The sequence below is a fragment of the Nannospalax galili genome, unplaced genomic scaffold, assembly GCF_000622305.1.
Source record: "Nannospalax galili isolate Female #2095 unplaced genomic scaffold, S.galili_v1.0 scaffold771, whole genome shotgun sequence".
NCBI classification, from domain to species: domain Eukaryota; kingdom Metazoa; phylum Chordata; class Mammalia; order Rodentia; family Spalacidae; genus Nannospalax; species Nannospalax galili.
In genome coordinates, this window is record NW_008329156.1 from 336,536 (window position 1) to 347,936 (window position 11,401).

Below are 11,401 nucleotides of genomic sequence, written 5' to 3' on the forward strand. Positions count from 1 at the left end.
AGTGCTGATCAGACAGGCACGTGGCAGGCCCTGGGAAGGGAGGAAGCAGAGAGCTCCATGGAGAGATGGAAGGTACAGGATTTTGAGGGCCCAGGAAAGGAAATAAAGACACACAACCACTTCAAATTCACCGTTTTGTTGAATCTACAACTATGTCCCCTCCCCCATCAAAGAACAAAATTCAAAGAGACAAAATAAACATGTGAAGACCTAAATCTCTTGATGTCTCCTGCTCCTGGCTAAAGTCCCCCTGAGAAACCTAAACTTCAAAAGTGGCCTCAGCCTGGAACTTTTCCATAGGAAAAGTCAGCAGTAAATATTGACCCCAGATCAACTGGCTCTGTTTAAGTTCCAGATTGCTCTAGTCAGCGAGGGCACTCAGGTCACAGTCAACAGGGACGGTGGCTCCCCAAAAGAGTTGTCATTAGAGAGATGATCTCCCTGGCTCTGGATCTCACCATGGAGCAGACGGTGCTGCAGATACTGTTCGTACTGGTGCTGGGAACACAGTACCCTTGCTGTTCAGGTAAGGGACACGGCATGGACCGCAGCCAGCTATCTCTCTTGTTGTTCCGGCCCCTCTCACTGTGGCCTCTGTGCTTGGTGTTCAGGTTTCCCGGTGTACGACTACAGTCCTTCCTCCCTGCAGGAAGCCCTCAGCGCCTCGGTGGCGAAGGTGAACTCTCAGTCGCTGAGCCCTTACCTGTTTCGGGCATTCCAGAGCTCCTTGAAGAGAGTGAGTGTTTGGGGACGTGTCTCCGGCCTTCTTCACTATCACCTCTGTCTTCTCTTCGGTCTGTTTGATAGACTGTTTTCTTTTCCTGCTTACAAAGATCACAGCCTGTCCTCCTCTTTCATGCTGGCTCTTTGGCGCAAGAAGAGATTTAATTACTGTTTTTGGCCCGAGGCTCTTGAAGCTTCTTGGGACAGCTGACTCTTCTGTGTTGTCCCTCTGATCTTGGCTTCTGTCTCTCGTGTCCTGGTTCTGGACGAAGAGCCCCGAGTCCTTCTGGCCGAAATGAAGCCTCTTCCCGTTCGCTTCGGACTCCCGACGTTTGTAGGAAGAGAATGCTGGCTTCTGAGCCAAAGAAACCCCCTGCCTTCATCACCTTGCTAACATTCTGTTTCCAGGTCACCTGGGGACCAAGGGACACTGTCTTGGACATGCAGTGACTATAGGAAGGGAAGAACGGAGCGTGCCCTTTGGAGGCGAGAGACACAGGCAACGTGTTCCCTCCTAGGAATTTCATTGTCTTCTTAGGGCCTTAGAGGGGCTCACAGAAAGCTAGGGACAGAAACACCCTCCAGGGAATTGAGGTCCAAGTGAGGGGTGTGGGGAGCAGAGCAGCCAGGCTCGGTAAGACAAGTATGGGGCCAGGTGGCCTGGCAGCCATGACGCCCTGGCAGAGCTACAGGGCCACCAGTCTCTACTGCCTACTCCTTCTCCCCTCTCTCTCTGGACCTGCTCTCTCTCTCTCTCTCTCTCTCTCTCTCTCTCTCTCTCTCTCTCTGCCTCCTCTCTCTCTCTCTCTCTCTCTCTCTCTCTCTCTCTCTCTCTCTCTCTCCCTCTCTCTCCTCTTTCCACTGCTCCTCAGTTGAGTACACACTAAGTTCCCAGTTCCTGTCTCCAAGTAGGTCATGTACCCCTCAACTCTCTTCTGCAGATACTGATTCTGTTTCTCTTTTCTGAAGTCTGAGCAAATTCATTGAACTGTCCTAGCTGCCTTTCATAGCTGGGTAATAGGTCCTGAAGACTGTGCTGAGGTGTAATGAGGTACCCACCCTAGGACTCAGCTGTCAAGGTCAGCACTGAACGTTGTAGTGGGAAGGCTCTGGGGTGGGTGTGTGGTCAGAATGGAAGGCACTGGGGTGGGTGTGTGGTCAGAATGGAAGGCACTGGGGTGGGTGTGTGGTCAGAGAGGGGAGGCACTGGGGTGGGTGTGTGGTCAGAATGGAAGGCACTGGGGTGGGTGTGTGGTCAGAGAAGGGAGGCTCTGGGGGGGGGGTGTGGTCAGAAGGGGAGGCTCTGGGGAGTGGTCAGAATGGAAGGCTCTGAGGTGGGTGTGTGGTCAGAGAGGGGAGGCATTGGGTGGGTGTGGTCAGAGAGGGGAGGCTCTGAGGCGGGTGTGTGGTCAGAATGGAAGGCCTTGGGTGGGTGTGTGGTCAGAATGGAAGGCACTGGGGTGAGTGTGTGGTCAGAGAGGGGAGGCACTGGGGTGGGTGTGTGGTCAGAGAGGGGAGGCACTGAGAGTGGGCGTGGTCAGATAAAAGATCCTCTTCCTCACACTCTGCTGCTACTGGCTTCCCTGCCGAATCCCACTGACACTGTCTGAAATCTTCTTAGAATGTTGTAGAACCCATGTCCTCATGCTAAGCTTGCAGGCGAACAGTTTAAGTTCACTTACGTTGTTCACTACCAAGTAATTCATTAAGTAAGAGCATGAAAACAGATTTTGAGAGCGCTAACTGGGGATACTTTGGACAGGCCTCTGAGACATGGCCAACTGGATATGTTCTGGCATGTGGCCATCTGGGTCTAGTCACCGAGGCCTGACCCCACAGTCCGTGCACCCAAAGATAGGCCACTTACAGATGACAGGTGTGGTTGTTACAGACACAAAAGACACACTTTCCTTCCTCGCTGTGCTACTCTCCTGCCTGCCTGCCTGTTCCTGTTGCCCCCAGCACCTCCTGAGCATGCACTGGCCTAGCTGAGCTCTCCATGACCTGTCCTTATGTTCCAGAGCAGAGCTGGTCTTGACGTCATTGTCATGACTGTTCCCCATAGGTGTCAAAGACTTCCTCAGGACTGCCAAGTTATAAGATGGCTTTTGCTCTGTTTCTTCACAACCTCTGTAAGTAAACCAGGGTATTTGACAAGAAACAGAGCATCAGCAAAGTGCTTCAAGGCTTCTCCAAGCCGCTTGTAGTGAAATGAGAGAAGAGGAACATAATATAAAGACAGAATTTGTAATTCAAAGAGAAGCAGAATCCAAGGGTGTGGAAGCCCCTCATCCTGCTCAGGGAGAATCACAGGAGTGCTTAGGAGGGAACACCAACGGGATAGCCAGGTGATTTTGGGTTACAGAAATTAAGATGGGTCCAAAAGAGCCTTGGTTGACTCTTCTGTAAAGACCCCAAGTTGTCTGACATTCCCCATCTCCAACACTGAGGTAAATGGTTTTCCTTTCTTCAAATTGCTCTGATAACATGGGTCAAACTGCTCTGGTAAGCGAAGGCCAGACTTGGCTTCATCCCAGGACGTTGGCTCTGTTTTATCTTCACACAATGAGCACCTTCCTATCCTTCAAGTCTCAGCATAAAGTTTCCCTCCTCTGGGGAGGCCTTCTGGGTCTTTTGATAATGTAGCTCCCTCCTCCCTTAACCCCCTTTATGCGCGTTCTGTCTTCGGAGTGCTGCGACTACTGGAGTGGTCTTGTGCATTTGCTGGGTACCACCCATTCCGGAATCACAGCTACCTGGCACCTTGCTCTGCCTCAGGTGCTCGTGCTCAGCACATAGGGCTCAGCATGTCACCACACCTCTGACCTCATACCTCCCAGGTTTGTCGGAAAGTTTGGAAGACTCCCCAGGATCCCACCCGTGGTAGACAGAGGTTGAACAATGTTAATTTAGTCGTAGGTCAGAGGTGCTCAAACAGAGCCACTTGGACAGTACAGTGCAGCAGAGATAGCCTGGACTCGTTTATTCAGTCCATGAATTAATAAGCAAGTGTAAAGCCTTCTTTGTTTAAGAAGGTGACTCAAGCCCACATAATCGATTCATCTTGTATTCTATAAATTTGCGTTGAACACTGACTCTGCAAACAATAGATCACCACTCCCGGGGAAGTTCAGAATCAGGTTCCTGAGAGCTTCGGGCCACAATGCTTTCATGGACCCATCAATACATAACCTTGTTTTTGTGAGTTTCTGCTTAAGGGAACTTAATACAATATACATTATAGATGCGTTAACATAGAACTCACTGCCACGGGACCTGGGAGTCCCACCTAAATGGAGCTTAGTGAATGCACGTTTTCTGCATAAAGCATGTGTTATAGTTGTTCCCTCTTGATACCCGATGGCTTCTTTGCACTGACTGGGGCTGAGATGACCCACAGAAGCCACAAAATGCCAACTAGGTGGTTCCCAACAGAGCAGACAGCACCCCATTTATGGTGTAAGAACACAAGGCAGAGCATCTCCTAGCTCCTCTCAGCAACGTGCACACAGGATGACTCAAACCTTTTGTCACCTCGTACATGTCTGTGAACTAAAGTGCAGCATCTAACATGGGAGTTACAAATAACGTCTGGTGACTCCGAAAATTCACCAGGGTGGAATCCATGAGCACTGAGAAAAAGGCAGTGTAAATCTTCACACGCATTGCTGGACTTGGCATTGATATACACATCCATTCTGTCTCCTCCAGCTGTCCTTGTCCCCCTTTCCGTCCAATTGCTCTATTTTTGGGGGAGGAGATAGGGTCTCTCTGTAACTCAGGTTGGCCTCAAATTTGGGGTCCTTCTGCCTTGTTCTGCGTGATGAGATTATGGTATGTGCCACCACGCTCAGCATCTCTGGTTTCATTTTTGTCAGTGATGGATGCATGTCTTTTCTCTCTGGGGTTAAGTATGAGTACAGCTTCCAAAGTGGATAGGTGGGTAGTGCCTTCTCATTGGTCAGAGAGCCATACTGCTCCATAAACTTGAGAAAGGAGTCTACAGTAAACTGATGCTTTGCTTTTGTGAAGGTCAATGCCCTGGATGAGGACACCTTGATCATGAACTTAGAGTTCAGTGTTCGAGAAACTACATGCTTGAGAGATTCTGGAGAAGACCCGTCCACCTGTGTATTCCAAAGGGGCTACTATGTGGTAAGTGACCCCAAAAGTAATGTAAGGGAGAACCTCATTACTTCCATGACTGAAGGGAACCAGGAGTCACCGAAGGAGATCGACTGTTGTCCATGTGGCATTCAGCCACACAGTCTCATCATAGTGTTCCCTGACATGGGCTGTGTCCTTGATGGTTCAGGGTGTGAGCTCTTAAGCTATGAAATCTGTAGTGTTTGGTGATCTCAGTAAATTCTTTAACCTTACTACCTCAGCTTCCTACTCTTTAAAATGGAGATGGATTTCTATTGGGAAATCCTCGTGACCAGATTACTCAGCCCCTGTGGGATGGAACCCTCTCTGATCAGAGTGACACCATCAGTCCTACAACTGCAGCCAGATGCATGACTTCCTGAGGTCTCACTATGGAAAATTTTTCTCATGAAAATTTTCACTGTGACTGTTTTACAAAGGACCGTCACATGCACACACTTCTAGCCAGATCTGAGAGCAGGGCCCTGTGCCATCTCCATCATTCGGTATTGCTGTTCCAGGGATTTCCCAGAAGCTCTCAGTGCATATGAGGGAAAGCAGGCTTTTCTTGGAGACCTGTATTAAAGGTGTGGAGAGATGTAAGTATTTCATTTCCTGATGCTTAGCTCTCCAGAAGTCGTCACTCTGGAAAATGGAGGCTACCTCCGAATTTCTCCTTTCTACCTCATTTTGCAAACCCTACAGGATTGCCCGATTTATTGTCTAGAGGCTGCTGCTGGAACTCATGACTGTCTTTGCTAGCCAACAGCTGCCTGCAGGAGCACCGTGCAGATGTCTGCTGAGCAGGTGCAGGACGTGTGGGCTCACTGCCGCTGGGCCTCCACATCTGAGTCTAACAGCAGTGAAGAGGTACGACGGGGGTTTTTTAGTGGGGGATGAGGGGGTCCATGACAGTGGAGCCATTTGATAGTGCAACTGGATCATCACTCAGCCACCAGTAGGTAGAATTCTGTTCACACAGCTGGATTTTCCCTTGAACAACTACAGGCTCATTAGCTATAACTCCCGATTCTCCCTCTTCTTCTCTCTCTCCCTCTCTCCCTCCCTCCCTCCGTCCCTCCCCCCTCCGTCCCTTCCACCCTCTGTCTCCCTCGCTCTCTCATTGACACAGAAACACAGCAACACAACCTTTACCTCAGAGGGAGTCGTTTATTCTTTGGCACCGAATATGAGCGAGCACGGCTCAGATTCACTTTACCCCAAATACCGTGTTTCAGTGTGATAACTTGATTTTATTTAGTGTTTATAAAAACACTAAATCACAGAACAAAGAAAGTTTAAAAACCAAGGCATTGTTCTGATACACTGGAGGAAACATGCCACAGGCAGATTCTAGCAGAGGGGAACCTCTGTGGCAGGCCTTAGATACCGTTGGCCATTCTTCACCTATGGGTTGGTGGATGCTGGGGGTCTGTTTATAGATGTCAAAGAGGATTTTACTTGATAATCACAAGGATGTTAGGCCAAACACAGATATGGGCAATAAATAACTGTTTAGGGGGATAAAGATGGCTCAAGATACCCAAGATGGTTTGGCTCTGGGCCTGCGACATTCCACCTCCACAGTCACTGAAGTTCTGTGGTCAGTCAGCCTTTTGCACAGGCACAGTTTTGTTTCCTTTTTTCTTGGAACTTCACCTCTCTGTCTCTCTCTCTCTCTCTCTCTCTCAGTCTCTCCCTCTTCTTTCTCTCTTCCTTCTCCTCCACCTCTTCTTCTTTCTATCTCTCCCTCTACCTTCCCTCTCTTCCTCCTTCTCCCCAGGATTTTAGACATGATTTAAAAATAACAATTACCAACTCTTCAAAGTTTTACACTCAAGCCTATAGCTCGGTGGAGTGCACAGGATGTTTTTGATGGACCAGTGTTTAAAACTATTTATAGATCTGCGGTCTAGGTCAGGATGCTTGACGTTCATTTAACCTCCATGACCTACAGCTTCTTTATCTGTTAAATGCCAGTAATAAAGACCAGCTATTACTAGACTTTTAAGGCAAAAGTCCAGGTTCTAGTCCCAATAGGTTAGGCCAAGCAACCCATCCCAATAAGCCAATTAAAGAAACAGTAAAAGGCAGAGACAGGTTTATTCAATGTGACCAAATTGGAAAAAGCAGTAGATACAGGGGTCCAGTGACCCCCAAGTCCATCTTTGGAGTACAGGCATAGGCCTGAGCTTTAGGCTTAAATAGAGAAAGAACTGGGGAAGAATTAAGAGGCATGCATAATTAAGCAACTCCAGTCGACATAGCCTTCCATCACTCACCAATCACTCTCTCCTGCAGTCTACCCTACAAGGTAGTCAAATAAATTGATAATCTCTTAATCACCATCATCACCTGAGGGCGCCAGTCTAGTTTCTACACAGCAATTACTTCTGTTCCAGGGTATAGCCTCGCCTTCAGGATAACTGTCCTCATCTGGGGAGAAGGGTGTCCTCTAAGGTACAGATCCTCCTGGAATCGGAGGTGACCTCAGGTTTAGGTCAATGACTTGTCTCTGAGTCTTAAAGGGGGATGAGAGAGGTGAGACAAATGCTCCTTGAGTGACTAGCATGCCAGTTTGCAGTGTAAGCAGGTGATGGACACCAGATGAAGGCTGAGATGCTAGTCTTTTGCCTTGTTCTCAGTGACCTGTGAGCTTAAATGAGGAGTCACAGGACGTGCAGCGGCAGCTCCGGTGTCTGGTGCCTCATCGGCGCTGAGTTTAGCAGGACCCTTTTTGTCCCTGCTTGCACTGGAAGTACGTATTAGTGACTTTGCTCATTGCTGCGATCCGAGAAAGGCAACTGAATGAAGGAGAGGCTTGTTTTGGGCTCGCCGTCGGAGCGCCAGTCCATCATGGCAGGACGTGTCTTCAGTCAAGAGAGAGAGCCGTGAATGCTGAACTTCAGGTGGCTTTGCCCTCTTCCCTTGCCTTTCAGTCTGGGAACCCCCAGCGCATGGGTGTTTCTTTGCTCAGTTAAAGCACTAGGAAACCTCTTCATAGACACACCAGGAGGGGTATATCCTGGGTATTCTCAATTCTGTCAGGTTAATCACCAAGCTTAATCATCACAAAGCGGTTTGCAGTAATACTATAAACTTAATATCGATTTATGACTTAAAATTATATTATTTATGTCTTTGCTTTCCTTACTAGACTGCATCTCCTGAGGCTAGGGATGTTCGTTTTTGTCAGCCTCGGTCTATGCTTGACACCAGATGCTTGACACTCAGTAAACACTTGTTGAAAGAATACAGGAGAGCTCGGGAAGAAATGGTTGGGAACACAGTATGACGAGGAACTCTCTCGACTCTCAACAAGGGATTAGCATCTCAGTTACATTATTTGTTCACCTGTAATGGGATGATATTTTTGATATGTATTTAAATTTCCCACCATTATGGAACTATATATAACTACTTTCTCTGCATCTTCTAGTTTTATTCTATTTTCCAGGATACAATTCTATAATGAACACTAATGTTAAAAATTTATAAAATTTCCACTTTAAGAACTGCGCATAAAAGTTAATGTCTTGTATGTTATTAACATACCCACACCTTGGCTAGTTCATAAATAAATGCCTCTTAGAATTAGGAATTGTGAAACCAATGACTGGGGAACTCGTGGTCACAATGGGACTGACTGTCTTCCTGGTGCAGAGAAGACAAACATTTAGTTGAGCTTAACCTTGGTGACTGATGTCATTCACACTGCTGACTCCTGGGGTCAGTTCCCAGGGCATTTCTGAGCTTGCCTGGAAATGTGGCTTAAGAAGCTTCAGGATAAGAACCAAAGGTCTCCTCTGCTGAACTCTGTTAAATGTCCTGACAAGCCTCAGAGTAACACACTCATGCATATGAGGCTGAGCCAACTTAGGAAGAGCCAGGACCAAGCACAGCTTTCACAAGAACATTGTTAGTACTGACCTTGTGGTTTATATGCGGAGTCAGTGGGGAGTCAGACGAAGCCAGGCAGAGCTACCCACAATGCCCTGTTTTATTTGGTGCTGGGGATCAAACCCAGGGTTTTGTGCATGCTAGGCAAGCACTCTGCCAACTGAGCTACATCTCCAACCCCATCTTCCTCCTTCAGGAGGTAAAACCACAGCTGCTACAGGTTCACTCCCCGCTGTGCTGAGGAGGCAAAGGAAATACTTGTTTCTAGCTTGAGTTAATGGAAATCTGCCATCGCTCCTTGGCCTGGCTTTTACGGATACCATTTTGCTATTTATTTTTAATTTAATAATCTATTATGTACAACTGTTTTTGTTTTGTTTTGTTTTTTTTGTTTTTTTTTTGTGATGCCAGGGATGGAATGTAAGGTCTCCTGCATGACTCATCCATACTGAGCTACATTCCCAGGCCTGGTTGTTATTCTTCCTGCACTGGGTGTCAAACCTAGGGCCTGTGCATGCCAGACAACATCCTTACCCCTAACATGATGTTTTGATAGCCTTCATTCTGAAGTCATACCTTTAAGCCACAATTCCCATACCATACAATTCTCCTTTTCGATGTGTACAGCTTAGTGGTTTGGTTTTATTTTGGTTTTGAGACAGGGTTCCTCTGTAGCCCCAGCTGGCCTGGAACATGCTATGTAGATCAGGCTGCCTTTGATCTCACAGAGATCTGCTGACCTCTGATTAAAGGTGTTTGCCACCATGGCCCAGTGAGTGATTTTTAGTAGATTTGCATGGTTGTCACACTGCCAACACTATTCAAATTCAGAACACGTTCATTGCTCATCGCCCCAAGAGGAAGTTCCTGATGAGCAGCTTGCCAGTCCCCCTCCCCTAGCAACCACGGATCTGCTTTCTGTGTCTGTGGTGTTTTCCATCCCGGCCACTTTGAATAAATGGCCCCATATAATGTGTGTCCTTTCATCACCAGTTTCTTTCACGTAGCATCGTGCTTTGCAGGTTAATGCATGCTGTGGAATTATGAACATGTTTGCACCCAACATGTAAAAAGTAATGAAGGTACTTTGTTCCTTTTTGTTGTCAAATAATTTCCCACCATGTGAACATGCTGCATTGGATTTATCTGTGCATTAGCTTGTCAACATGTGGGTGTTTACACATTTTGGCTATTATGAATAAGGGTGTTATGAACATTCATGCCACGATTTTCTGTGGATATACATTTTAAATTCTATTTTGGGAGTAGAGTTGCTGGATCGTATAGTAACACTTTAACTTTTTAAAATAAAATTTTATTTATTATTTTTATTTTATGTGTATGAGCGTATTGCCTACATGTGTATAAGTGCACTTGTGTCATGAAATGCCCTTAGAGGTCAGAAGAAGGCACTAGATCCCCTGGAACTGGAATTACAGACAGTTATTAGCCGCCATGTGGGTGCTGGGAACTTAACTTGCATCCTTTGCAGAAGCAGTCAGTGCTCTTAACCACTGAGCCATCTCTCCAGCCCCTCACTAAGCTTTTTCTACATGGGAACGCTACATGGAATGGATAGAGAAGCAAGAGACAGTGGGAGCAACCGAATGTGGGGGCTGATTGCTAGAGAGTGGCAGAGCCAGAGAGAGGTTCCTGGTCTGGACAACTGGGTGATGGTGCTGCTCACTGAGGCAGTACACGCCTGCAGGAAGGGAAGATCTGATTTAGACATGCTGAGCATTCAACATCTGTAGGATATCCACCAGGAGTCATCCAACGAACAGCTGGATATTTGGCCTTAGGGCCCAGAAAGAGAACCAGGTACACGAACTCCACACTCATCAGCCACTGAAGCCACCCAGAAAGGAAGTGGGCTGTGCAAAGAAGGCAGGGCTCTGCTACAGGCCCCTGAAGAAGGCCAGTGTTCAGAGGGCAGAAGCAGCAGAAAGACAGAGACCGAACAGAGGGCAGGTGCGAGATATACATTTTAAATTCTATTTTGGGAGTAGAGTTGCTGGATCGTATAGTAACACTTTAACTTTTTAAAATAAAATTTTATTTATTATTTTTATTTTATGTGTATGAGCGTATTGCCTACATGTGTATAAGTGCACCAGTTGCATGCCCTCGGAGGTCAGAGGAAGGTGTTGGATGCCCCTGGAACTGGAATTACCGATGGTTGTTAGCCACCGTGGGTGTTGGAAATCAAACCTGGGTTCTCTGCAAGAGCAACCGGTGCTTTAACTGCTGAGTCATCTCTCCATCCCTTCAACTTAAAAAAAAATGTATGTGTATGTGTGTTTGGTCTGCATATAAGTGCACCTGTGGCTTGCAATGCCCTTGGAGGTCAGAAGAGGGCGTCAGAGCCCCTGGAACTGGAGTTAAGGACAGTTAGCTACCACGTGGGTGCTGGGAATCAAACCCAGTCCTCTGTAAGAGCAGCCAGTGCTCTTAGCCACCCAGCCATCTCTCCAGCCTCACGTCTTAACATTTAAGAATTGCTAGACAGGGTCTCATGGGGCTTTTGTGACATTTTATTTACTTTCTACCAGTAATGTGTGAGGGCTTTATAAGTTTCCTCCCTCCCTCTCTTCCCTCCTCCCTCCCTCCCTTCCCTCCCCTCCCTCCCCTC

The 11,401-nt window shown here is 47.4% G+C and overlaps 1 protein-coding gene across 4 annotated transcripts in view; it reads left to right on the forward strand.

Moving 5' to 3' along the window:
• Nucleotides 1-357: 357 nt before the first annotated feature.
• Spp2 (secreted phosphoprotein 2) overlaps nucleotides 358-11,401 on the forward strand; it is a 25,103-nt gene continuing 14,059 nt past the window's right edge. For 2 of the 4 annotated variants that reach the window (XM_029564154.1, XM_029564153.1), the window contains exons 1-4: nucleotides 358-526; nucleotides 612-736; nucleotides 4,756-4,878; nucleotides 5,632-5,739. In XM_029564154.1, coding sequence (XP_029420014.1) covers nucleotides 433-526; nucleotides 612-736; nucleotides 4,756-4,878; nucleotides 5,632-5,739 — 450 coding nt within the window. In that variant the 5' untranslated portion in view covers nucleotides 358-432. The remainder of the gene's footprint in view (nucleotides 527-611; nucleotides 737-4,755; nucleotides 4,879-5,631; nucleotides 5,740-11,401) is intronic. The other 2 variants (XM_008834518.3, XM_029564151.1) reach the window with 1 other exon arrangement.